This window comes from Camelina sativa, chromosome 19 (assembly GCF_030686135.1).
Source record: "Camelina sativa cultivar CO46 ecotype springtype chromosome 19, ASM3068613v1".
Taxonomy (NCBI): Eukaryota; Viridiplantae; Streptophyta; class Magnoliopsida; order Brassicales; family Brassicaceae; genus Camelina; species Camelina sativa.
This window is the reverse complement of record NC_141898.1, coordinates 6,436,193-6,463,383: the sequence shown is the minus strand read 5'-3', so window position 1 is coordinate 6,463,383 and position 27,191 is coordinate 6,436,193. Positions and strand designations below refer to the sequence as shown.

General features: G+C 37.1%; 4 protein-coding genes and 3 pseudogenes across 5 annotated transcripts; 6 read left to right on the top strand and 1 right to left on the bottom strand.

The window, feature by feature from the left end:
- The first annotated feature begins 1,566 nt into the window (after positions 1-1,566).
- On the top strand, positions 1,567-4,825 carry LOC104765213 (uncharacterized). Its single transcript, XM_010488891.3, has 8 exons — positions 1,567-1,753; positions 2,185-2,485; positions 2,580-2,777; positions 2,855-3,127; positions 3,236-3,338; positions 3,424-3,542; positions 3,652-3,828; positions 3,912-4,825. Exons 2-8 carry the CDS (start codon positions 2,198-2,200, stop codon positions 4,683-4,685), a joined length of 1,932 nt encoding a protein of 643 aa, XP_010487193.1. The 5' UTR covers positions 1,567-1,753; positions 2,185-2,197; the 3' UTR covers positions 4,686-4,825.
- Positions 4,826-5,430: 605 nt separating this feature from the next.
- On the top strand, positions 5,431-10,437 carry LOC104767500 (cation/calcium exchanger 3 pseudogene; annotated as a pseudogene). Its single transcript, XR_015590487.1, has one exon. The product of XR_015590487.1 is annotated as a cation/calcium exchanger 3 pseudogene (transcript).
- LOC104765210 (subtilisin-like protease SBT1.4) lies at positions 5,610-10,437 on the top strand. The gene has a single exon (XM_010488890.3). The coding sequence runs from the start codon at positions 7,789-7,791 to the stop codon at positions 10,147-10,149; it is 2,361 nt and encodes a 786-aa protein (XP_010487192.2). The 5' UTR covers positions 5,610-7,788; the 3' UTR covers positions 10,150-10,437.
- A 1,483-nt stretch (positions 10,438-11,920) lies between these two features.
- LOC104765209 (uncharacterized) lies at positions 11,921-12,550 on the top strand. Its single transcript, XM_010488889.3, has one exon. The coding sequence runs from the start codon at positions 12,040-12,042 to the stop codon at positions 12,418-12,420; it is 381 nt and encodes a 126-aa protein (XP_010487191.1). The 5' UTR covers positions 11,921-12,039; the 3' UTR covers positions 12,421-12,550.
- Positions 12,551-15,742: 3,192 nt separating this feature from the next.
- On the bottom strand, positions 15,743-16,494 carry LOC147920252 (scarecrow-like protein 29 pseudogene; annotated as a pseudogene).
- Positions 16,495-16,528: 34 nt separating this feature from the next.
- LOC147920251 (putative GTP diphosphokinase RSH2, chloroplastic) lies at positions 16,529-19,866 on the top strand. The gene is made up of 6 exons (XM_087501483.1): positions 16,529-17,783; positions 17,895-18,080; positions 18,173-18,633; positions 18,723-18,881; positions 18,971-19,322; positions 19,409-19,866. Exons 1-6 carry the CDS (start codon positions 17,073-17,075, stop codon positions 19,703-19,705), a joined length of 2,166 nt encoding a protein of 721 aa, XP_087357609.1. The 5' UTR covers positions 16,529-17,072; the 3' UTR covers positions 19,706-19,866.
- LOC147920250 (F-box/kelch-repeat protein At3g13680 pseudogene) lies at positions 19,705-20,723 on the top strand (annotated as a pseudogene).
- The last annotated feature ends 6,468 nt before the right edge of the window (positions 20,724-27,191 follow it).

Sequence of the window (27,191 nt, the reverse complement as noted above, 5' to 3'; positions counted from 1 at the left end):
ATCTTCATAAATATTTAGGAAGGAGTCATTGACGTTTAGGAATGTTTTCCTAAAACATCATGCTAGATATTCCTATTTGCTACCTTCATTGTAAAACACCAATATGTGCACAAAATCAAACCATTATACATCATTAATGGAGAAATATGTTATACAATAAAGCAAAACACATATAAAAATATTTAAAAACATATTTAAAAAAATTTAGGAAGCCATTTTTGAATTTTAGGAAGACCTTCCATAGTTAAAAACTGAGTTTATTAAAAACATTAACTCAAACTTCCACTCAAATACCCATTTTCTCATCTTCATCATCAACTCTCTGCTTTGTTCTTGAAATATTTGTCATCATGTATATCATCAATCATTTGAGTTTAGAGTTGAAAACCTTATTCAACAATATAATCAATCCATGAATTTAATTTTCATAACTCACGATTTGAGATTCATAGCAAGCTTCGGAGTTGTGAAAATCAATAGCTATCAGAGGAAGCAAAATCACAACTATTCACTTTCAAAATCAGACACACTCTGAATCCATTTCATATCACATCATAAACTTGCTGAGAAGAATTTGAGACAAATCGAACAAGCGTTCTAAGCATTTGAAAAAACCAGATCTACTTGTTAATTAACCATGTCACACTCTGTTTTAAATGATTCATCTTCATCCACCACTACATGGATTCGCTCCGGCGTAACAACCGTAACAGATCTCTACAATCGATACACCTCTTTTTCCTCCGCTGTTATTGTAACCACCTCCGACGAGAAAGTGGTGGAAGATGATGATGATGATTTGAACAATCATTCCGGCGGTGGAGAAGGTGGTTACGACGAATAAAGAGTTGTTCCGGCCGATGATGGAATCAACAAAAGCGGTGGAGTGCAACGATGAATCGAGCATGACGTTGTTGAGGATGAAGCGTATAGTAAAAATAATAATAATATTAAAAAATGTTAGATTAGGAACATTTAAGTATGTGTGCTACATTTGGAAAAAAAAACCTAAAATAGTGCTATTCTTGGGTGTTTCTCTTTTTTTTTTTGAAAAATATCTAAATTTGTTGTTATGTTCAAATTTTTTAAAGAGAATTTGTCAGAAATAAAGATACTCCTTTTCAAAAATACATTCTTTTAACATTTTTATTTTTTGCTTTTCTTACATAATTACAATATATTAAATTATTTTTTTTTAATTTAGGTTTGGGTTCTTTGTTTTACATTTATGGTATAGTTTTTTAGAGAATAGGATTTAGTATTTGAAGTTTAAAATTTAAAATTTATTTATTTTATATATTAAAAAGAAGTATTTTTAAAAATTAACAATAATAAACATGTATTTTTGAAAAATGACATTAAAAAAATGTATTTTTGAAAATTCTACTGCATAATTGAACATGTATATGTGGCTTCTTATATTTATCCAGTAGTATAATTTATATATTAATTATGGACGAAATTGTAATTACTCGTCCACTAGTATATTGCCACGTAAGCATCAGATCTTGGCGGCGCGAAACTACGCGGCGTTTGCTAAGCATAAAAACGTAGCGCAGTTTATTTATTTAAGGCAAAACGAAATCAGTTTTGTACTTTGTAGCTATCATCATCATCATCGTCGTCGGAGAGAAAGCCCCCGCTTCCCGGAGATAATCGTACATAAACAACTAAAGCAACCTTCTTAACCTCTTCCACTGAAAAACCCCTAAAAGAAAAAAATCAGGGTCACGATTCCGTCTTACTTTTCCAGGTTCGATTTCGTATTCGATTTAGGGTTTTGTTTCTTTAGTTCACGGATCCTGTTCCCTTTGCAATCGATTATGTTCAATTTTAGATTGTTTGCATCCGTTAAAAAACGCGATTAAGTTATCTAGAGTAGGGTTTGTTTTAGTATTCGAGAAATTTCAGGAAAGTTTTCTATTAATGGCTAATTTTTTTTTACCCCATTTTTTTTTTTTTTTGGGATATTTCTTGAAAAGAATGTTCCTTTCTACGAAATTGTATTCCAATTCTCCAGCTTTACATGATTTTGGAGATTTCTGGAGATTGAAATTGTGGCATCCAATGTAGTTAGATCGATTTTTTTTTTTCTTTTTAAAGTATTCCACATCTAAGCTCAATTGAGTGATTTTGTTTGTTTGTTTTTTTTTGGTTCTGAATTGTTTCATTGATGTTTTATAGGGAAAGGTTGGTCATGGCAACTGCAACTATGGCAACCGCAGCTGGAGCAGCTGCTCTTCTATATTACACGTTGAATCGGAAATTAATAGCTGGTCCATCTGATGTTGACGATGAGAATTCTGAGACTCGTTCTTCTTTGAGGATTGACCGTGTTTCACATAGACTTATCCAAGCTCCAGCCACTTGGTTGGAGACAATTTCTACTCTTTCTGAGACTCTTCGTTTTACTTACTCTGAGACTCTCGGCAAGTGGCCTATTGGAGATCTTGCTTTTGGGATCAATTTTCTCCTCAAGAGGCAGGTAAAACATCTCTTTATCTTATTAACAGTGACAAGTTCTGGATTTTTTTCTGTTATCTCTTCATCTTTGTAATTGTGTGTCTAAAACACCGCAGGGACTTTTACATGTTGATCGTGTCTTTGGTGGTAAAGATAGTATAGAGCTTAAAGGACCAGAAGTAGCCACTGAACTCAGATATCTTTTGCACTTGTTGACATTGTGTTGGCATTTCTCCAAGAAGCCATTTCCCTTGTTCTTAGAAGAGACTGGCTTTACGAAGGAAAACGTCCTTATTCACGAACCCAAAGCTGGGGTAAAACTTTAACAACTCTCAACTCCTAGGCACTTTTTTCGCCGTAGAAACTAAGAATTAGTTTGTGAATCATGTAGATATTGAAGCCAGCTTTTACGGTTCTTGTCGATCACAATACCAAATGTTTTCTACTGTTGATCCGTGGAACGCATAGCATCAAGGACACTTTGACGGCTGCAACAGGAGCAATCGTTCCGTTCCATCATACTGTTGTAAACGAGAGAGGGGTCAGCAATTTGGTCTTAGGATATGCACATTGTGGTATGGTTGCTGCTGCCCGGTGTATTGCAAAACTTGCTACCCCTTGTCTTCTCAAGGGTCTTGAGCAATATCCAGATTACAAAATCAAGGTACTTTATGTAGCCGCTTCTCTATTCTTGATTTCACCTTTTTTATGTGAGAAACTAAAGACTGTCTCAATCCCCTTACATTGTAATTTCTCTGGATTTTGTTTGCAGATCGTAGGTCACTCTTTGGGCGGTGGAACAGCTGCACTTCTAACATATATTTTGCGGGAGCAGAAAATGCTCTCTACAGCTACCTGTGTTACATTTGCCCCAGGTTTTTCATCCAGAATAGTTTTCAGTTATATATGTTGATACCTACTTAAGATGTAAGACTGAGCTTTTGTTCATATGTTCTTCAGCTGCCTGTATGACTTGGGAATTAGCTGACTCTGGGAATGACTTCATTGTATCTGTCATAAACGGAGCCGATCTGGTGCCTACGTTTTCTGCTGCAGCAGTAGATGACTTACGCGCTGAGGTTAGCTTCCTAGACCCTAAATTCTATACTTCATTTATCTACACTTGGGAAGGCGTTTGGTATAATTTCTTGAGATAAACTATTTGTACTTCCCTTTTCGTCTCTTCAGGTAACAGCATCTGCTTGGCTAAATGATCTAAGAAATCAAATCGAACGGACTCGAATTCTCAGCACTGTTTATCGCTCGGCGACGGCTTTAGGATCACGGCTTCCATCTATGGCCACTGCCAAAGCAAAAGTTGCTGGTGCTGGTGCAATGTTACGCCCAGTTTCTAGTGGCACACAGGTAATAAATAACACTGAATATGCTTCTGAAATGAAATAGACTTAAGACTTAAATTATTTTTAAATATAATAAAACTCTTGCAGGTGGTGATGAGAAGAGCCCAAAGCATGCTGACCCGCCCTGCACTAACCATATCTTCGTGGTCATGTATGGGACCCCGGCGCAGAGCCTCTGCTATTCAATCAAACTCGGAACATCAGTTAGATTCTTCTGAAGCAATGTCCCAAGATATACCCGAAACATCAGATCCTCTTCTTGTTACGGATGAAGAAATAACCGGGAAATGGAAATCAGAAGCTGAGAGTTCCAATTACAATGAAACATCTGCTCATCTCGGAGCAACTGATCTTGATGAGTGTGAGGATCCAGCGGAAATCGGAACACGCGAAGAGCGGATGACTGAAGCTGAGCTGTGGCAGCAACTGGAGCATGACCTTTACCACGATTCTTCAGAGCAACCTGAAGAAGAAACCGACGTGGCAAAAGAAATCAAAGAAGAAGAAGAAGCCGTCATTGCAGAGGCCGGTGTTGCCCCGCCAGAGAGCCAGACGGCTGAGATGAAAGAATCCCGCAGATTCCTCCCAGCGGGTAAAATCATGCATATTGTCACAGTACGACCCGAGGCCGTTGAGGCTAACGACGACGAAGAAGAAGAAGAAGAAGAAGAAAACGGTTCTGCCCTCGAGAGGCCTCCTGAGACAACAGTGGAGGAGGGTAGAGTAGGAATATTTCTGACGCCAAGGTCATTGTATAGTAAGGTGAGGTTATCGCAGAGGATGATAAGCGATCATTTCATGCCTGTTTACAGACGACAGATCGAACGTCTAATACAAGAGCTAACAATTGAACATCCTTAAAAAAAAAAAAAGCTTCTCTTCTTGTTTTTCCCCTTCCTCTTTTTTTGGCGGTAAAAAATTTGTATTTGCAGTTGTAAATACGTACTACACTACTTGTCGACGACTATTATCTTTATGAAAGTAATTTTTCTGTTTATCCAGTTACACTTCGCTATTTTAGTGAGTTAGAAGATTGTCTTTTTCAAATTGTGGAATCGACAATTGGTTAAACTGTCTCTTTCTAGGCCTAATCACATTCACTAGGACTAGGCGATGTCATTTGTCTCATTTTATAAAAATCCTTGTCGCTTTAAATTTTTAAAAATACGGATATAGACATGTATCATCGTGCTGACGAGAAATTAAAATACTGATGATAGGAATGTTCAAAAGTTAAATGAAAAGAATGCCACGTCTGTCGTTGATGATATGATGATCCCCGTGTCAAAATTAGACCTGATCACCAAATGTTTTTGACAGGCCACCAGATTCCCTCACCATTTTTCATTTGCCAACTTTCAAAATTCCAGGTTTCTTCTATACGAACGAAGAACATTTACAATTTCTTCCATCTCTGATTCACACAACCTGATCCTCAATTGCATTTCGCCTGATCGACACTTGGGGATCCCAGGGTTTTTTTGTCTTTTTCTTCCAATACCGTATCTTGTTTGTGTTAGAAACCCTAGCCCCCTTTTCTGATTCCGTTAGGGTTTATGATCATCGATGGTTGGTTGGTGACTTGTTGATACAAAGGTTTTGTAAAATGAGCGCGGTTAGTTTTCTTTACAGCTCGAAAAACCCCAAATTTCGAGGGTTTTTTAATGGGATTTGTGCTCTCGTCTTGTTCTGCTTCTTCTTTGATCGGAGCGAAATTCTCAGGAACCCTTTGTTAAAAAACGCCTCTTTCGTCAATGGCGGTATTGGTTCCGCCTCGGGCTCCGGAGGTAACAGATTCTCCCAGTTTACGGTAATTCGTAGGCATTTAATGCAAATCGAAACGAATGGTTCTGATCCTGGTCTTGGTAATAGCAGCTTGAGTAGCAGTAATACAGTTTTATGCTCGTGTTTACACAAATACATGGGTTATGCTGATCAATGCGACTTCTTAATAGCTAACCCAAGTTGTTCCCCTGATGGCTTCTTTGATTACCTCAGCTTCTTTTACTGCTCATGCAGAGATTTCAGGATCTTGGGTTACATGATGCTAGGTGTTTGGCTTGTTGCTTTGTTTTATCTCTTGGGTAATACTGCTGCGGATTACTTTTGTTGTTCCTTGGAGAAGCTTTCGAAGCTTTTGAGGCTGCCTCCAACTGTTGCTGGTGTTACTTTGCTTCCTCTGGGTAATGGAGCACCAGATGTGTTTGCAAGTATTGCTGCTTTTGTTGGATCAGATAAAGGAGAAGTTGGTCTTAACAGTGTATTGGGTGGTGCTGTGTTTGTTACTTCAGTCGTTGTTGGGATTGTTTCGCTCTGTGTTGCGGATAAGGAAGTCAAGCTCGATAAGAAATGCTTCATCAGAGACTTGAGTTTCTTCCTTTTTACGCTTGTGTCGTTGCTGGTGATTTTGATGGTTGGTAAAGTCACAGTAAGGATTGCTATTGCGTTTGTGTCTATATATGTGGTGTATGCTTTCCTTGTTGCAGCGAATGTGATTCTGAGAAAACATGCTAAGAGGTTTAAGCTGGAGGCTATTACTCCTTTGCTACCTATGCAAGGAAGCGTGTTTTCCCCGAGTGTTGGAGAGGATATGCCAATGCATAACCCCTTGATTGAAACTGATACTGAGGATGGTCCACCTCGGCTACAGAGTCTTCCTCAGTGGATGTGGGCGTCAAATGTGGCCATCTATTCAAACCATTTCGCAAAAGTTAGTGTACATGATGAAGACAGGGCACCTTGGGGATGGGTTGATGACAGTGCTGAAGTTGAGATCTCCTCATGTACTAAATTCACTTCCTTGTTAGAAATCCCGCTGACGATTCCAAGGAGGTTAACAATTCCATCGGTCGAGGAAGATACATGGTCGAAGACATACGCTGTGGCCAGCGTCTCATTAGCGCCTGTCCTTTTGGCGTCTCTCTGGAGTAGCCAAGACGATGTGAGTCCCCAAGCTTGTGGTGTGGCTTACTTTATCGGCATTGCTATAGGCTCTACTCTTGGATTTCTTGCATACAAAAACACAGAACCAGATCACCCACCTCGAAGGTTCTTGATCCCTTGGGTTCTTGGTGGGTTCGTCATGAGCATCGTATGGTTCTACATGATTGCAAACGAACTTGTAGTTCTTCTGGTGACATTTGGTGAGATATACGGAATCAACCCGTCGATACTTGCGTTAACAGTACTTGCTTGGGGAAACTCAATGGGTGACTTAGTGTCGAATATCGCATTGACGATGAACGGTGGGGATGATGGTGTACAGATCGCTCTATCGGGATGCTATGCAGGTCCAATGTTCAACACACTCGTCGGACTGGGTATGTCGATGCTTCTCGGCGCATGGTCCAAGAGTCCTGACACATACATGCTACCAAAAGACAAAAGCCTATTCTACACACTTGGGTTTTTAGTAATGGGTTTGGTTTGGGCTATGGTGATGCTCCCGCGTAACGACATGCGACCTAACAAAACCTTAGGTATGGGACTCATTGCACTATATCTGATATTCGTCACTTTTAGGCTGAGTTGCGCCATGGGATTTATACCGTGGGCTGCTTAGAAAAAAGCTATATTGTAACCTTGTTTTAGTCTCTAACCCACAAAACTAATTAGAGGCTTATTGTTTACCCAAAAACTTGTCATGAGAGAGAGTTGATAATTTAGAATCTTTAGTTTGTTTGTTTGTCCGTTTGTCATACATACCTGCCCATTTTTATAACCGCAAAAAAAAAATCTTGTTTACCTCGTGTCAACAATTAAACCAGTCATGTGACCCACGTCTCTACCTTGATGTTATCTTTTTGGGGAATATGAATATCATTTGGGACCAATAGCGACCAATAATTCATAAAATTGCTGACGTGGAATATAATAGACGAGATACAAGATTCAAAAGCTTGCTCAAAGAGATAATAAATACGTCACCAAAAGTATCCCACACAACGAATCCATCGCCATTGCCATGGCTAAGCTTTCTCTCTCCTCCTCCTCCATCTTCGTATTCTCTCTCTTCCTCTGTTTCTTATCCTCTTCTTCTTCATCGGATTCCTTCGAATCCTATATCGTCCATGTGCAGAGCTCTCATAAGCCTTCCCTCTTCTCCTCTCACAACCACTGGCACGTCTCACTCCTCCGCTCTCTCCCTTCTTCTCCTCAACCAGCAACGCTCCTCTACTCTTACTCACGCGCAGCTCATGGCTTCTCCGCTCGTCTCTCCCCTCTCCAGACCGAAGCACTCCGTCGTCATCCTTCCGTCATCTCCATCATCCCAGATCAGGCGCGTGAGATCCACACCACCCACACGCCTGACTTCCTCGGTTTCTCCCAAAATTCTGGTCTCTGGAGCAACTCCGATGACGGCGAAGACGTGATCATCGGGGTTTTAGATACTGGAATCTGGCCGGAGCATCCGAGTTTCTCGGATTCAGGTCTCGGTCCAGTTCCATCTGCCTGGAAAGGCGAGTGCGAGACCGGACCTGATTTTCCCGCCTCGTCTTGCAACTGGAAACTTATCGGAGCTCGTGCGTATTACAGAGGATATTTTGCAGGGCAAGTGAACGGAACAAAACTGCATGCGGCCAAGGATTCGAGATCGCCGCGCGATACAGAAGGCCATGGAACGCATACGGCATCTACGGCGGCTGGATCGGTGGTTGCTAACGCCAGCTTGTACCACTACGCGCAAGGAACGGCGCGTGGGATGGCTTCTAAGGCGAGAATCGCCGCTTACAAAATCTGTTGGAGCGTTGGTTGTTACGATTCCGATATCCTCGCCGGCATGGATCAGGCGGTTGCTGACGGTGTTCACGTTATCTCTCTCTCCGTCGGCAGTAGCGGTTACGCCCGGGATTTTAGCAAGGACTCTATTGCGATCGGAGCATTTGGAGCGACTAGGCACGGCGTCGTCGTTTCTTGCTCCGCCGGTAACTCTGGTCCTGGTCCCGAAACTGCGACGAACATCGCTCCTTGGATGCTAACCGTCGGTGCGTCCACCGTCGACAGAGAATTCTCCGCAAACGTAGTCACCGGCGACGGGAAAGTCTTCACGGGAACATCACTGTACGCTGGCGAATCACTGCCGGATTCTCAAATGTCTCTGCCAGATTCTCAAATTTCTCTGGTATATTCCGGCGACTGCGGGAGCAAATTGTGCACCACTGGGGAACTGAATTCATCATTGGTCCAAGGCAAAATCGTTCTCTGTGACAGAGGAGGCAGCGCCAGAGTTGAGAAAGGAAGAGCCGTCAAACTAGCCGGTGGTGCAGGTATGATTCTAGCGAACACAGCCTCAAGCGGTGAAGAACTCACCGCCGATTCGCATCTAGTTCCGGCGACAATGGTTGGAGCTAAAGCTGGAGATCAAATCCGCGACTACATCAAAACATCAGACTCTCCCACCGCAACAATCAACTTCCTCGGCACTTTGATCGGACCATCTCCGCCTTCTCCCAGAGTCGCTGCTTTCTCCAGCCGTGGACCTAACCACTTGACCCCGGTTATCCTCAAACCGGACGTGATTGCGCCTGGAGTCAACATTTTAGCCGGATGGACCGGGCTGGTTGGCCCAACCGATTTGGATATCGATCCAAGACGGGTCCAATTCAACATCATCTCCGGCACATCGATGTCGTGCCCACACGTGAGTGGACTCGCCGCACTCCTCCGTAGAGCTCATCCCGATTGGTCACCTGCGGCAGTCAAATCCGCACTCGTAACAACGGCTTACGACGTCGAAAACTCCGGCGAGCCACTCGAGGATCTCGCCACCGGTAAACCATCGAACTCGTTCATCCACGGAGCTGGACACGTCGATCCAAATAAAGCTCTGAATCCTGGTTTGGTTTACGACATTGAAGTCAAAGAGTACGTGGCTTTCCTCTGCGCCGTTGGATACGAGTTTCCGGGGATTCTAGTCTTCCTTCAAGATCCAAGTCTTTACGACGCCTGCGAAACGAGCAAGCTCAAAACCGCCGGAGATCTCAACTACCCATCGTTCGCCGTGGTTTTCGGATCGACCGGAGATGTTGTGACATACAAAAGAGTTGTTAAGAACGTGGGAAGCAACGTCGACGCGGTGTACGAAGTCGGCGTTAAATCTCCGGCGAATGTTGAGATTGATGTGTCTCCGAGCAAGCTAGAGTTTAGCAAGGAGAAGAGCGAGTTGGAGTATGAAGTGACGTTTAAGAGCGTTGTGCTTGGCGGAGGAGTTGGATCGGTTCCGAGTCAAGAATTCGGATCGATCGAATGGACTGACGGTGATCACGTGGTTAAGAGTCCGGTGGCCGTCCAATGGGGTAAGGGATCATCAGCTCAGTCGTTTTGAGTTCTGATTGATGATGGCTCGTCTGGTTCTATCATGTTTCTTCTTCAATGGAGAAAAAAGACATCTTTGTTGGGTTTGTTTTAATGGGCCGATCTGTATTACTTCATTATTGAGCCCTCACTGTTGGGTTAGATTAGACCCACTATGCATTGCGTGGGGTGAATTTAGCTGAAAATTCGATTGGCATTTGTAAACTTTTAGATTCTTAGTTTGATTTTCATGCATCCAAATGTTTCGTAATAAAACAATCGATTCTGATTCCAAAGCAGAAAAAGAATCGTTTTCTTATATGATTTTTTTTATTATAATAAAGATTATAAAAAACTTCAATCTTTGATTCTTTAATTTGATTAATCGATATCACTCTAGCACTAGCATCTTATATTTCATATCATATATTTCGAATGTGAGATTGCTGCTAACAGAGCCTAACATGGTTAAAATAGATGATGGTTTCTTTCTTCTAACCAAAATCGATCCTCAGCTTTGGGTTTATGACTCGTACGTAAAGCAGAGTTGGTGATGGGCTAAATAGTCTGACTAGTAGGCCTGAGAATTCAATTTCTGTACCCTATTTTTTACGGGGTTTTTAGCTTCAAAAATTAATAATGGTGGTGGACCATATTACCTTTTTTTCTTAATGAGCCTTCAAATCTCAAGACCGGCTTCGCTTCTAACTTATTCTGAAGTCTGAACTGTCTTCACACTTAAGATCCACAATTTAATTACCGTATTAGGATTATTTTACGATTTGGTCAGCAATTCGAACTATAATAATCATGTGGGTTGGCTTTCAACCCATTAAACCTTAGTTGGTTCACTCTATTATATAAGTTAACTAGGATTCTAATACAAATTTTATTTTTTTCTTGGTCTCTGTTATATTTCATGTGCAAACTCGATGTGTAAAATTTATTTCTTTTGGGGAAATTGTGCATAAAAGATATAAAAAAAATGTACTATTGCATAAGTCAATCTAAAGTCGTGGAAACATTATTAAGAAAAAAAATCGTGTATATAAGAGCAAAAAAAGTAGTATAGTAGTCAACATCAAACCAGAAATAAATAAATGAACAAAACACCAGCCGTCCATTAATTAACGCGCACACAAAACTGTTCATAAGTCAAGAAGACACATATCATCGTTTTCTCGGTGAATGGTTTTCACTTTAGAAAATTGAACTAAAGTGGACTTTCTAGGTAATATAGACAAATCGGGTCCCTTTGCGCAACGTAATTATATTGTGTCGTCTTCTAAAGCACAGCAAGACAAAGACATACATACATATGCTTACTATTGTCGTCTTAAAAGCTTATCTACTCACTGGTCTCCTTAATTATCTACTTACTAGTCTTCTTACATAAGATAATAGAATCACCGTTAGATAATATTCACCATATTGATCAACGATCTCTATATGAAACTTGAGTACTCGCATCATTTTGCTAGTCAAATGGTTACAAAGCGTCATTTTCAGTCTATTCTCTATCTAATTTTGTTTCCCTATTCCAGCTTGTTTATCTTTGGCATTCACCGTAATTTAATTCCTACTATATTTACATGAATATTTCAATACACATAAAAAATATATAAATGTGTGGCACTAGTGAAATGTCGTGGTATATAGGGCATTCCCCCTAAATAAATGGAATATATGTCGTATAACAACAAAAACTACATATGGGTTTATGATTTGGACATACGATATTAGTTTACGGAAATTACGCAATATTTCAAATTGTTACAAGTGATCACAAGTAACCTGACCACATACCAGCATTTCACGACTCTTAGTCTTTCTCTATATATATAAGTTTTCTCAATCGAACTCCATAAACCATCTTTCACTTTCTTTCATATATCTATAAAAAATCTATATCAAGATTTCAATGGATCCCCATTTAGTTATCGCTGCCGCCTCCAACGCATTCCGGTGGCCGTCAAGTCGCCGGAAGATCTATCTCCGTCGGCGTAAGCCACAAGTTGTTCGTCTCGGCGGTAAAAACAGTACACCACGTGGTAGGTTCTCGCTTAAGAGGGTGGTGACCAGGATGAGACTCAAGTGGCTGAAGCTGTACTACGTGAGGCTCGTGAAGAATATCAAAGCGTATTATAGCACTGTAGTGAAGGAGTTTGAGGACGCCGGAGCCACCACCATCCAGCAGCGCCAGCGCAGGACGGTGGAAACGGCTGCTTTTGCCGTTCCTGGTCTAGGCTTATCTTTTTGTCCCATGTCCTGCCACGAACAACCTCGTTTGTTTCTTGTATAGCTAAAAATATTTACCTTGAGTTTTTACCTTCACTAGTGTTTTGGAAGTTTTTAGTCTGAAATTTAATTTTAAAAATTTCTTGTTTAAAACTATTATGTAAAAAATATATTTGAGCATAACAGTTCTGCAAGAATAATGTCAAAAACTATAGTATAAAACAGTTTGAACGAAACAGGATATTAAAATTAATTGGAACTCTGACGTTTGAATAGTATGAATGATCATGGGAGAAAATAAACTTGGTCTGAAAGATTCTTGTCGGCTAAAAGATATTGCTTTTTATTTTATTTTTCTTTGTCTTGACTTACATGATATACACTTATACAGCCATGCAGGTACTTGTGTGGTAGGAATGTTTTTTTTTTTTCACAGCTACCGTCAACGAAAATCTATTTGTAACTCAAAAGTTATATAGAATTGATTCGAGTAATATATATGCACACAATATTAGATTTAAAATTTTCTTTAACGTGAAATTCACCTTTTCCTTCTTTCACCATCTCACCATTTTGTAAGTAAAATGACTTACTTATTTTGTGTTCAAAATTAGATTACTTACCTAACTGATGATCGATGAGTAGTATGAGACTCAAGTGTCTGAAATCATCTTTTGTTGGTATGGACTACTGAGACATATATTATTTGTTTTCAATCTTTTCTCTTCTTCATCGTCGGGTTCACTTATTTTATAAGTCATTGGGTTCACAAAATTTCTATATATCATTGGGTATATAAGCCCCAAAACAAATATCATACTTTTTAGCCTAGCCCAGGTACTAAACTCGACTCAAATAGCCCTCAGAACAGGGTATTGGGCTAATGATGCTTGCACTTTGCATCACATATGTATATATATCCTTTACTCGAACTAAACCAGACTAAACCAAACCGGAATAATAATATAGTGTGAGGGAGGATGCGTGTGTGAGGAGGCTGATTGCGTGTAGGAGAGAAAAAGGCAACGCAACAATTCCACGTGGTTAAGTCATGGCTGACCTAATCCTTTTGTTGCCTTTGCTTCTTACGCAAATCAAATCGCTTTCCATTACTCGTTGTAATTTAGGGACCACTCGTTCTTGTTCTTGTATTTATATGTTCTTAAACCGAAACTAACAAATGTGATTCCCAAAAAATATCTGAATGCTGCCATTTCTTTTTTTCATTTTTTTTTTGTTCATGGCCGCCAAATTAGACGCGTGTCATGTTCAGTTTTGCCGACTTGTCACCACGTGGCGACTTTTCTTGCTTTGATTTTTTCAGTTTTTTTTTTTTATTTTTTTCTTTCTTGCTAGCGAAACGCGTCGGTGTGTCCTTATCAACACTCCCTCCTTCTAAAAGTTTAATTCATCTTCTAGAGTTTTGGGAATAAAGGAAGAAGAAAAAAAAGATCCACACTATTGTTTATAAAAATTACTTATTCAGACCAAGTTATCGGAATCAATCAATGCATTGAAAAAGGTGACTGTTGCCCCTCGCTTAATCACATTATTAACCATCCACCTTTCTTTCTTTCTTTCTTTCTTTCTTTTGTTTGACTGTTAGTTTTGATATTAAAGAAGACCTGAGTGTAATAAATAGAAGAGAATGCGTCTTCTATTTGAAGGAATTGATTTCACTATAGTTTTAGATTTGTGAGGATAAAATTAAACAAATTTATAAAAATTATTGTAATTTTTATCATCATTTTTATTATATAATTTAGCTACTATGTAAACAATATTCTTTTGCATTGGCTTGTTTTAGACAATTTTATATTATGTTGCAAAAAAAAAAAACCCCAGCTACTATTTAAAATATTGTTTGATAAGAAAATGGGAATGGGTTAGAAAAGTTATTAACTCAGTCAGGAATGTGGGTTCGATCCATATTATTTCCCTTATTGAAGCAAAAAAAAAAACATCTAATGAAATTTCACGAAATATGAAAATTTAAAATAATTAAAACAATAGAAACACAAATCTCATGGTGGACCCTTTCAATTTGCTGATTATTTGTTCATGTGTAAAGTAAAGTAACCAATTCTATTTGTGAGAAAAGTAAAGGGCAAGTAAAACAATTAAGTGTAATCATTAAATAATGAAGAAAGTTGTTTTTCAACACTCGTAGTTTATAAAATGGAACAAGTTGATGCTGATGATGCATATGGGATGACTCATCTGCCGCTGACACTATACTATAACGTCTATCTTCATTTTCAACAAAACAAATGAGAAGAAAAATAAAATAAAATAAAAAGATTCCAAGAAGATAAGAAGATACATATATATATATATATATAGAAGTTTTATTAATATAATAAATTTATAATTAAAAAATGGCGGGGTCATGTATTGGCGTGAAGCTAAAGAAAGCATATGAGAATAATATGATTACCAATAATATCTCATTATAAATAGGAACAAAAATAATATCCCCGAACATAAATCCGACTGGTGCAAAAAAATGAATGTGAATATTTTCGAGGATAATGCCGTTTATGCAATTAGATTTGATCAAAACATAGATAGTTATGATGAAACTTGTACTTTACTACTAATCTTTTAGTTGCTTAGACGAGTTAGGCTAAAAAAAAGAAGATCATCTTTAAAATGTCTTTTATTAGCACACAAAAGCCAATATAGTGAACTACTCTTCTACTCTATAGAACTATGCTTTTATAAGTTTTGAGTATTTTATAGCCAAATTGAAGTTGGGATATCGATGTCATCTGATCGGATTCCCATTAATCAAAATTTTAGCGTGTCATCAATTTAATTAAAACTATTATCGCAAAGTCTCTTTAATCACAACGAATCAGGGCTTAAACTAATAATATCCCTAGCATTATTCTAATCCGTGTTTTGGATTTGGACGACAAGTTTGATATGATCAAAATGTAAACACAAAATCGGAAGATCATTTCATTTTCATAGATCTTTGGTTCGGGGATAAACCACTAACAAAGGATGGATACTTTAAAGACTCTGTGAATGTTGGAGTTGCTCTGCCTCGATACTTCACTTCTTATGTTCCAAGCTTAGTCTCACTGAAACACAACAAGCCGAGCAAAAGGAAACAAAGAGATAATTAGATAGTCTCATTTGCAATATGAGTTTCATGTAGCATCTATATCTCCTTTTGTTATCAGTCATATGTACTTTCATCTCTTTTTGAACACGATTTGTAAAGAATATTTCTTTTGCAACAGCCTTTTGCAATCTATCTTCTTTCTAATTTCTGCATCATTACATACTTGTTCTTGTGAGTATTCAATAAGCTGGTGAAAGGTTGTGATTATTCAGATAGATAAACCAAAACAAACATAAAGAAGCTAGCTAACTAGCTACTTCCACAATGAACAAAAGGAAACTGCCTCTCCTTTCCATGTTAACCCAGCAAAGGTGTCTCCATCTTCCATTCTTATTTCCCAATTTTTGTCATATTTTCTCAGTAAAGATTTGGCTCCATCAATTGCATCTTCACCAAATGCTTCTGCGGCAAAACCAGCTTCTCTCATCCTCTCATACCATTTATCTTTTCCTTCATCCATCTCTTCAATTAGCTTCCTCTCTTCGCTATTCTCTTCTTTGAATCCTGAGCTTGTTGAATCCAGAAACTTCCACAGATACTCAAGTTTCCTGGAGAACGCTGCTGCAAAGTCCCCACTGGTATTGTCTTCTCCATTGTTCTCACAAAGAATTACTCCTTTTGGCCTTAATCTTCTCAGTGCCCTCAGAGCTTCGCTTCTCTCTTCAGGGAGGCTATACTTCAGGTGATGCAGCCTAAACTGAGCACAGATGATCAAGGTCTCGTGAGGTGAAGTATCAGTGAGTTGGAACTTGTCAATTACACTAATCTGGAGGTTGATCTTAAGAGACCGAGCAAAGCCAAGGAGTTGAGAATCATAACTGTAAGCTGACGGGATAAACCACTAACAAAGTGGTATTTTAAATCTTTAAACATCTGATAATGGATAGCGAGATTAGAGTGTAGTCACTGTACTAATAATAATCCCACTTGGTTAACTGAATACTAGAAACTAATGACCGGATTAAACGTAAAAGGGTATTTGCGTAAATAGTAACTAATGTTCATTATCGGTTTAGCTTTGGTCGGCCGAACTTAAAACAGACGAATAAGAACAGAGCAAGAGGGAGAGAGAGAGACACTCACTCTCTGGTTTCTTCTAAATTCTAATTAACGCAAAAAAAAAAAAAAAAAAAAAAATCAAATACAGATACAGATATATTATTATTATTATAATTTCTTCCTTAAAGCAAAGCGTCCAAGTCTTCTTCTTCTTCTTCTTCTCCTTCCTCGCACACCCTCCCTTCCCCTCTTTGTCTCCTCCATTAGCCCCCTTCTTCAACTTTTCATATTCAATAACTCGTATAAAATTGTACATACCTTTCTTCTCTTCTTCCCCCAAATCTAAATTAATTTTTTCTTCCTAGAGGTCCGTCGTATACATCTGGGTTTCGTGTTAGAACTCGTGGGTATTGAGTGAATCTGTTTGTTTGTTTCAATATAAAAGAGGTGACTTTTTTTTTTTTTTTTCCCCGGGAAAATTTGAGGAGCTAATTCTTGGGTATTATTCGTTTATTCTTTTGATTTCTTAGAAAAAAAAAAAAAAACTGAAACTTAGGATTGTAAAGCAGAAGCAACGAGCTCCAATGGTGGTGGCGACGACAATAGCACTATACGCTAGCCCACCAAGCAGCGTTTGTTCCACGCCACATCAGATCTCATCATGTGATCTCGATCTGACTTCCAGGAGTTCGTCTTCATCATCATCTCCTTCTTCCATAGCCTCCTCCTCCTCCTCTCCTCAGAAGCCAATCGTCGTTGGAGGCCTCTCTTCTCTTTTCTCCAGCGCATCAGTCAAGTCTTCAGCTTCCTCTTGCTCTTACTCGACCGGAGTTGATGAGTTCTCTTCACTACGTGATGATTTGAAAGATCTGAGCTTGAGCAGCTCCTTTTGTTATTCCCCTGCGAAATTTGTGAATTCTTCTTGTCTTAGACGAGATCACCACCAGAGCCCTATCTCTGTTTTTCATGGTCCTGTCTCGTCTAGTTGTAGCCCTCCGATGAGAACGTCTCGTGATCGGAATCTCGATGGCTCGTTTCGTGTTGGAGCTAGTAGTCGATTGTTTAACGGATTCGTGAAGAAAGCTCTTGGATCGTGTGTTGATTACGAATTGGGATCTTCGGATTCTGTTCTCGTTGATGAGCTTACGTTTCCCATGGAGGATGGTCTTGGGGTTGACACGAGAAAGCCATATGCTAGGGATTTGCTAAGACGTGCTCAATTGAGACACGAGATCTTCAAAGATGAATCTGTCATCAAAGCGTTTTATGAAGCAGAGAAAGCTCATAGAGGACAGGTAGAAAAAGAAAAAAACACACACAGTCTCATTTTTATGAAAGTTTCAATTTTTGTATGCTTTTTTTTTGGTGACTGAAACTTTTTGTTTGATGTGTGTGTGTGTAATCAGATGAGAGCTAGTGGTGATCCTTACCTTCAACATTGCGTTGAGACTGCTATGTTGTTGGCTAATATCGGAGCTAACTCTACTGTTGTTGTTGCTGGCCTTCTCCATGATACTATGGACGATTCGTTCATGAGCTATGATTATATTCTTAGAAACTTTGGAGCAGGAGTTGCTGATTTGGTCGAAGGGGTAAGGAACATGGACATTTATTGATTGAGATTCTTGGTTTTGAAATCCGTGTGTGTTAGCTCATTGAGTTCAATGTCTTGTGTTTTGTATAGGTTTCAAAGCTCAGCCAATTGAGCAAACTCGCTAGAGAGAACAATACAGCGTGTAAAACCGTTGAAGCAGATCGATTGCACACAATGTTTCTTGCAATGGCAGATGCAAGAGCTGTTCTTATAAAACTGGCTGATCGATTACACAACATGAAGACGCTTTACGCTTTGTCCCCAGTGAAGCAGCAGAGGTTTGCTAAAGAGACGCTGGAAATATTCGCACCTTTGGCTAATCGTTTGGGAATCTCTACATGGAAAGTTCAGCTTGAGAATCTGTGTTTCAAGCATCTTCACCCAGACCAGCATAATGAGATGTCGACCATGCTCGAGGATTCATTCGATGAAGCCATGATTACTTCTGCGATAGAAAAATTGGAGCAAGCTCTTAAGAAAGAAGGCATTTCTTATCATGTTCTGTGTGGCCGTCACAAGAGCTTGTATAGTATCTACAGCAAGATGTTAAAGTAAGTTCTCTTTCCTCTCTTTTTACAGAACAAACAGTGTGAGTGTTACTAGAAGACTAACGTTGATGTTGCCCTTTCGATTGTCCCAGGAAAAAGCTAACAGTGGATCAAATCCATGACATTCATGGGCTACGTTTGATTGTTGACAACGAAGGAGATTGTTACAAGGCCTTAGGACTAGTACATAGTGTATGGTCTGAAGTTCCTGGAAAGCTGAAGGATTACATAACTGATCCCAAGTTCAACGGGTAAGTTCATATCTTGTCGTTTAAGTTGTGGTTGGTTGTGGCTTGTTAAAATGTAATCAATCCCACTTTGGTAAATTGGATTTTATTAGGTATCAATCTTTGCATACGGTAGTGATGGACAATGGAACAGTCCCACTTGAAGTCCAAATACGTACACAAGAGATGCATTTGCAAGCAGAATTCGGGTTTGCAGCTCACTGGAGGTACAAGGAAGGTGACTGCAAATACTCTTCGTTTGTGCTTCAGATGGTTGAATGGGCTAGGTGGGTCGTAACCTGGCATTGCGAAGCAATGAGCAAAGACAGATCTTCCATCAGTTCTTCTGATACCATCAAACCCCCTTGCAAGTTTCCATCTCACTCCGAGGATTGCCCGGCTTCTTACAAGCCTAACAGTAGCCAGGACGGACCAGTCTATGTCATCGTAATCGAAAATGACAAGGTTTGTTATAAACTTTTAGTAACCTTGTCTAGTACAAAAAGAGTTTTACACTTTGATTGTTATACTGAACAAATCAGAAACTGCAGATGTCTGTGCAAGAACTTCCAGCGAGTTCTACAGTCTCGGATCTACTTAGCCGGGCGGGGCCTGGGAGCTCGAGGTGGTCCATGTACGGGATACCAGCAAAGGAAGAACTAAGACCAAGGCTAAACCAAAGACCTGTAAGTGACCTCAAGTGGAAGCTGAAGATGGGTGATGTGGTTGAGCTGACTCCACCAATTCCTGATGAGTCTCTGACTGAATACAGAGAAGAGATTCAACGGATGTATGATCGTGGACTCGCGTTTTCCCGCCCTGGAACCATGGTCGGATGGGGAAGCTGATGAATGAGTCTTCAAATTGTTTTAACTAAGTCCGTATGTATTTGTATATATATATATATAGTAACGATTAATTTCTTGTACATAACAATAGTCCCGTTGGTTCAATTTAAGCTTTAAAAGAAAGCTAATAAGTATAAAAGCCCATCACAACTTTAGGCCCACTTAATCTGTCAGCCCATTAGCGAAATCTTATAATCTCTTTCACCACAACTTTGACAGGTTTGCTCTTGGGTATGACAACAACCGTAACCACAAAATCTTGAGGGTTTTTGATTTTTTATCGATCCAGCGAGCGTGTTTTTGGGTACGAAATCTATGATTTTAGCTCTCATTCGTGGAGGGTTCTTGATGATGTCACTCCCAACAGGGTCATACGATCTCATCAACGAGGCCAGTCTCTGAAAGGGAATGCTTACTTTTACGCTGAAGAAAAGGTAATATTGGAAGGAGGTGTAAGAGAGAGTCATGACTTTTTGCTCTGTTTTGATTTTACATCAGAAAGGTTTGGACCACGTCTGTCTCTGCCGTTTGTCGCTTTTGATGAAGACACTATGGCTCTGTCTTGTGTCAGAGATGAGCAGCTTGCTGTATTACATCAACGCTAGGAGACATGTGAGGTACTGGAGATTTGGGTTACGAACAAGATTGGTCACGGTGAAGTGTCGTGGAGCAAGTTCTTGGAAGTGGATATGCATCTGCTCACTGGTTTTCCAGTTGACCCTTGTGCTGGGAGCTTTTTCATTAATGAGGAAGAGAGAGTCGCTGTGGTTTTCGATCTTGACGGACATGTTTTGACTGGGACCTGTAGCCACCAGACAGCGCATATTATTGGACAAGATGGATACTTCAAATCTGTGAGTATTGGAGATGTTCCGAATCAAGGATATATTGTGATCCCACTTGTGTGCTCCTCTTATGTTCCAAGTTTAGTCAAGATAGATTTTGAGTAGTTCCCATTTGTGCTCATTAATGCAATTTGTCTACTTGGATAATAATATTTATAACCATCTTATTAAAAGAGAAGTACAAAATTGAAAATCGCACAAAATTTCCAAGAATGCCACTCAATTTGGCATAAAGGAGGAGAGACATTATTGAAATCGTCGAGGGTAATTTTGCCTAGGAAAACCAATTAATAGAGCAAGATCCGCGCGTCTACAAAACCCATCCAAGTAGGTAATCGGATCCTCATCATCTCCTTATATGCTAATCTGCATCAAAATTAAATAAGTTAGTGTGTATTTAAAACCCAAAACAATTGTTAGAAGCCCAAGCACATATCACATTCAATCTATTTTTAAAACGATTAAAACCCAAACAAATACAGAAATATACTTTCGTTTTTGTTAGTTACGATATTTGAATATATTCCATACGTTATTGAACATTCCTAAAATCAAAACTATAAATATATGGAATCACTAATTTTTTGCAATTATATCTATTTAATTTTATTAATATACAAAATATTCGCAGTCAGAAATTAATGTTAATCAATATATTCCAAAACTGTTTAACGTTTTCTAAGCAGCCCTAACATTCGTACTTCTCTATAAATAGAGTTCAACCATTTTTTGTCTAACTCATCAAACACACAACTCTCTAAAATTACCACAAACCTAGACATGGCTCATGGCTTAATCACAAGTTATATCCATAAGATAATCTTTATTCTTAATTCATATTTTAATCTTTATGTTTGAGAGTCTGTGTATGTAATCACATATTATATCTTAATCTTCCTAACTACTATACCATTATAATCCACAAATGTTTTTTCTTTTCTCATAATTTTTTTTTTGTAGACATTGCGGGACAAATCATAAAGAACTTACCTGATGACATTTTCTTAGATGAAGATTCATCTTTTTAAGTGAATTGACGCTTCTCCTTGGAAGCACCCTAATAATTTAATAAACAGTAACAATAGATAATAGTTTGGAAAATCAATCAGTCAAGGTAAGTTTACAATTACTTGGGATCATGAGCTAGACTAAGTGACGAAGATTTTATCCAATGATTCAAAACCCATAAAAAACGCTTTCATCCGACGATCGGAGAAGAAAAGAAAGAGATGTCTTTGACGATGCCTTTAGGTTGCATGACTTATTACATTTTACTATTCCTCCAACACAAAATATAATAAATCCTATAAATTACATGATTATAATATTATGTTTTTCCGATGTAGCTAGATTATTTTATTGTCCTCTGGGCATATGCGATTCTATAATCCTCTAACACAAAATATAATAATAAATCCTATAAATTCTAATTGAGAACATTAATTAAATCAAATATATTAAAAACAGAATATATGATCATCGGCGGGTTATCCGCATTAAGGTCTGTCGATATAACTAAAGTCTGTTGGGCATATTCAATTGCGGGTCTAAATATTTCAGTGAGAAAATGCATAGTTTACGGAAAACATAAAATAAATTAAAAAAATATTTTAAAATAACATTATTAACTAATATCTGTATAATTTGTTATTTTATGTTTTTTCAATTAAAACACAAAATATGTTATTTTATGTTTTTTCAATTAAAAAAATTATACATATATTAATTAATAACATATTTAATTTTGAAAACTTCTTAAAATATAAACTATAAGTATAAAACATAAGAAGAACAAATTTAATTTCGGTCTTATACCATAACACGGGTACATACAGAACGATAATTTAATTAGATAAAATTTTAATAATTGGAACTTTAAAAATCAAGCAGATTAAAGAACATATATTTAAAAAAAAAAAAAAATTGTGGTTTAAACCTAGTTAGATTCATTTCACAAGGGCGTGTTTTCGTAATGTTTCTACGTGCCGTATATCTTAAAAAAAGACCAATGTTTGTACCGAGGTTTACACAGTTTAAACAGATAAAGATTTTGTGGGAAAGAGTAAGCAAATTCTTTTATTAATCGGGAAGAACGTGAGATCGTCACTTAAAACAAGTTGGATTAGAGCTTGTTAGTCCACAAACAAACTAGTAAGCTTAAAGTGAAGAACTGAAAGCAAGAACGAATTATACGAAGACAATAGCAGTTTTCGATGCAAAGTATTGCTCTGTAGGTATTGTTCGCGGGTCAAGATCCTCCTCTCAATAAATGTATGATGTTATTTATAGGCGAGTGTAGAACTAAGGTTCTCTAAGGTTCCCAACGCGAAATGCCGGGATTACCCTCCGAAATTGGCCAATTTCCTTCTATCTCTGGTGAGTCTTTGTTGGGCCGAGTTGGCATATGGGGCAAACCCCATATCCAACAACCAACAATGATGAAATTATACGGCTGTGATAAATTATAATTTTCAGTACGTGATGATGGTTAAATTAAGTGGTGTTCTGTGAAGACACCAACAATGATGAAATTATACTGAAAATTATAATTTATCACAGCCGTATTTTTCGAAACATACAAACAATGATGACAGAGATTTTTGGAGAAGAAGCAGCGACGGCAAGAAATCAGTTTCTGTGGGGTTCATGATGATGGATAATAGGGTTTGTTCCTTGAAATTCATTCTAGGGAAGTATTTGCAATGACAACGAAGGAGGAGACTTGGTTGATCCGTCTGTAGTAAACCAAATAAGTATACTTGACCGAATCGAGTACACTAATCTGGAGGTTGATCTTGAGAGACCGAGCAAAGCCAAGGAGTTGAGAATCATAACTGGAAGCGGGTCGACCAACAGAGAAAGGTATGTCTGCGGTAAGATCAGATACAACACGTATTCGAACATGGATCGAGGAGGTCCTTCTGATCTGCAGCTCAGAGCCTCCAACAAAGTGGGCCATTGCATACCGTGAGAGACACCAATATCAAGAATATGCAGATCCTTTTTAGCTATGGGATCTTGTGCTAGAATTTGCAGGATTGCTGAGTTTGCCATGTTATTAGGCAAAGCAAACCAAGGGCTTACCTCATAGAACTTAAGCAAAGTCTTCTGAAACATCTTCACTTCTGCTGAAGCAAACGTAACGTCAGGCCAAAAAGATGATGACACTGAGGATGATGAAAGATGATGTTGCAGAGCGCGAAGACCAATATCTGCAAGCCGACGATTTGCATCGCCAGAAGAAGAAGCAAGTTCAGAGAGAACACACAGGTAGTGTTGAACCCTTGATGAGTTCCTTGACGTAAATGCCAAGGCACAAGGGTTAAGTAGTTGCTCTGCCCCTCTCTCTTCCTTGTTACCATCTTTGCAGCTCTTCTCACTAGACTTGTTTGAATTCAAGGAATGGTACCCCCAGTATTTCAGCCCTCTCCCCAGATCAAAATGATAGGACTGTGATATAGAAGAGTTTGTCAAGAGCTCCACCAGTTTCTCACTCTGGATACAGACATCAAAATCAATGATAAAAGGAATGGCGATGATAAATTTCTTAGTAATATCCCAAGTCCTCCTGTAATTGTAATTGTAATTGTAATTGAAAGAAGCACCTTCTTCATTCTTCAATCAATCATGCCATCTTCAAAATGATTTCTGGAAGTTTCAAGGAATTTATATAAATGGCAAGAAAAAGTAGCGTCTATTTGTGCTTTACATATATTTCTAAGGAAAACAATTCTTATTTTCAGAGCCTCATCAAACTCACATCAGCAGCGTGGAAGACTCCACCAATCAGTGCCGGCCATAGGAAGGTGCAAAGTGTGCATTTGCACTTAAATTAACATAAAAAGTAGTGTATTTATAGGCTCAAAAAAAATTTCAAAAAACATTTATATGTAATTAAGGTCTATTTTTTAAAAATTGAACAGAGATCCTAACAATTTTTGGGATCTTTACTCCGGCCCTGCCACCAATATACACCGGTTTATGTAGTTCCACAAGATGCAAGCTTCACTAATTATGAATGTAGATTAGCAAGCATGAGAACTCAGAACATGACGTTTAAAAAGACTAAGCTGTACTTGATGCAGGATGTGACTTTATTATAGATTGAGCATTCAAATTAAACTCCCTCTCTTTCAGCTCTTATGTGGTAGAATATTGGGTTGCATTTTCCATTACAGACTGTTCAAACTTCAAACTAAAAGGATAGGGAGATAAAAACCGAAATAGATACATACTCTGATACAAGTATTTTTTACAAAAAAACAAAATACCTCAGTACCGTGAACCGAAAGTAAAACAACAAAGCTTTTGTTAGCTTGTCTCACGTGTTGGGATCATGAGTCCATGGCTCGTAAATGTATTTGGAGCAATTACGGCGGTATAAATAGGAATATCACCTCACTTTAGAACCGATCTCCATATTCAATTCTTGGAAGATACAATTTTTGGCTCTATTCTTGGAATATCATCAACTAACAGTATAAATCCTCAAAACATGGTCTTCTTCAAAAATGTCTATTGATTGCGACGCAAATGGAAGTGAATTAGTAAACCGGAGGTGTGAACATGTATGAACTTAAACCCTTAACACTAAATAATATATTAGATAATATTTCACGCGACGCGTGGATTTGAAATTAATATAATAAAATATAATTATATACTTTTAAAAAAATTTAGTAATTTATTGAATAAATTGATTATTTAATAGTTTATAATACATAAATATTCTTTTAAATACGTATATTTCAAAACATGTACAAAAATTATAAAAAATCCCTCAATCATGGTTTTATAGCTTTATTAGTTCCTTCAATAGTTTTTCCATTGTCCAACAAATACAAGAAACTTACCTATTATTTATTATTTTATTTTAGATTCAATATGGAAATAAATATTATTTGAGATAATTAATCGAAAACTAAAGACGCTTTTCGAGATGATTGATGAAGTCATATATAAAAATCATATGGAAAACCTAACTTATATATATTTACAATTCAAAATAATTTGGTTTTAATAAATTAATATAAACATATATATATATATATATGTTAATTAACTATATACTGAAAATGATATATGATTAGAATAATATTAATAAGTGAATCAAAATTGAAAAATAGTTACATAATAATTTTATGTTAATTATTTATCTTAAAATGAATAAAAAATAAAAGCAAAATATAAAATACGCGACAAATCTTAAGGATGACAAGTAGAATTGAAAATATATATGTAGTACTACTAATATCCCAAAAAATAAAGTACAATTTAGATAATATAAAATTTAAATATTTCATCATATTTTTTTTAAATATATCATATATATATATATATATATATATCATATCTTACATATATATCATACACACATGTTGAACTTCTTATAAACATAATAGCATATGTTACACACATGTTGAAATTTTACATAAAGTATATAAGAATTACCAAAATACGATAATTAAATATTAATATCTTTTATTGTTTATTCTATTTTTAATTGTCATTATATAATTAATCATTCATTAGAATGCTTTAAATACTATAGAGGTGAAAAAATAACATAAACACAAATAAATAATTGCAATTAAAATTTAGTGCCTTCAAATATGGATATGATTATAAATATGAGAGTTACAAAATATTTGATAGAATATGTTAGTTAATACAATGTGTGAAAAATTCATAAAGATAAATTTATTGTGAATAAAGAACTGATTTTTTTGGTTTGAATATAAAAATTTGAACTCACTATAAATATAAAATATTGATAGGACTTTTAAGCTAATCAAATTGTAATTTTAAATATACATTTTGTTCTCTCTTAGAACGAAATATGTATTCAGCTATTTCTCTATAAATTTTTATAATTCTATATATTAAAATATATTTTCGTTTATTATAATTAATAAAATTACAAAACAAATTAATAATCATATAACGTGAATTATTTCTATTGAAATGAAGAAATAAAACAGAAAATTATTATTGGAAATTATGGTTAAAAAGTAGAAGAAAAATTGAACATCTTATAATATATTACTTTGATTTAAGATGTTTTTTTTACAGATGTTAATTTTTTAGGTGACAATTGTAAGTTCTAGAAAAAAGTAAAATTGAACATCTTATAATATATTACTTTGATTTAAGATGTTTTTTTTACAGATGTTAATTCTTTAGGCGACAAGTGTAAGTTCTAGAAAAAAGTTTTATAATAAAAACTCTATATTAAAATATACTTTAGTTTATTATAATTAGAATGAAATTACAAAATAAATTAATAATCATATTGTGTGAATTATTTCTATTAAAGTGAAAAAATAAAATAGAAAATTATTATTGGAAATTATGATTTAAAAGTAGAAGAAAAATTGAACATTGTTTTTTTTTTTGTAGATAATAACTCTTTAGGTGACAATGTCAAAATTTTAGAATGAACTCTTTTTTTTTTTTGACCTCATCTCTTCTTTATTATATAAAGTAAGCCCAGTTTTGGACATATATTTTTAACGGTCCAACTTTGTAACTAATGTATTTTGGTTTATTAATCAATACAATAAAACTTTATTGTTTTTCACCAGCTGTTGACACCTTAGTTTTTGTATCAGTTTTTGTATCAACGCAGAAGCTGACACATC

Excerpts from the sequence above, each read along its gene's own strand:
- LOC104765213 (XM_010488891.3), top strand. The coding sequence starts at position 2,198 with ATGGCAACTGCAACTATGGCAACCGCAGCTGGAGCAGCTGCTCTTCTA. Across the intron at positions 2,778-2,854 it reads TTCACGAACCCAAAGCTGGG|ATATTGAAGCCAGCTTTTAC; the intron begins GTAAAACTTTAA and ends TGAATCATGTAG. Across the intron at positions 3,339-3,423 it reads CTGTGTTACATTTGCCCCAG|CTGCCTGTATGACTTGGGAA; the intron begins GTTTTTCATCCA and ends TATGTTCTTCAG.
- LOC104765209 (XM_010488889.3), top strand. The coding sequence starts at position 12,040 with ATGGATCCCCATTTAGTTATCGCTGCCGCCTCCAACGCATTCCGGTGG.
- LOC104765210 (XM_010488890.3), top strand. The coding sequence starts at position 7,789 with ATGGCTAAGCTTTCTCTCTCCTCCTCCTCCATCTTCGTATTCTCTCTC.
- LOC147920251 (XM_087501483.1), top strand. The coding sequence starts at position 17,073 with ATGGTGGTGGCGACGACAATAGCACTATACGCTAGCCCACCAAGCAGC. Across the intron at positions 18,081-18,172 it reads TTGCTGATTTGGTCGAAGGG|GTTTCAAAGCTCAGCCAATT; the intron begins GTAAGGAACATG and ends TGTTTTGTATAG. Across the intron at positions 18,882-18,970 it reads ACTGATCCCAAGTTCAACGG|GTATCAATCTTTGCATACGG; the intron begins GTAAGTTCATAT and ends GGATTTTATTAG.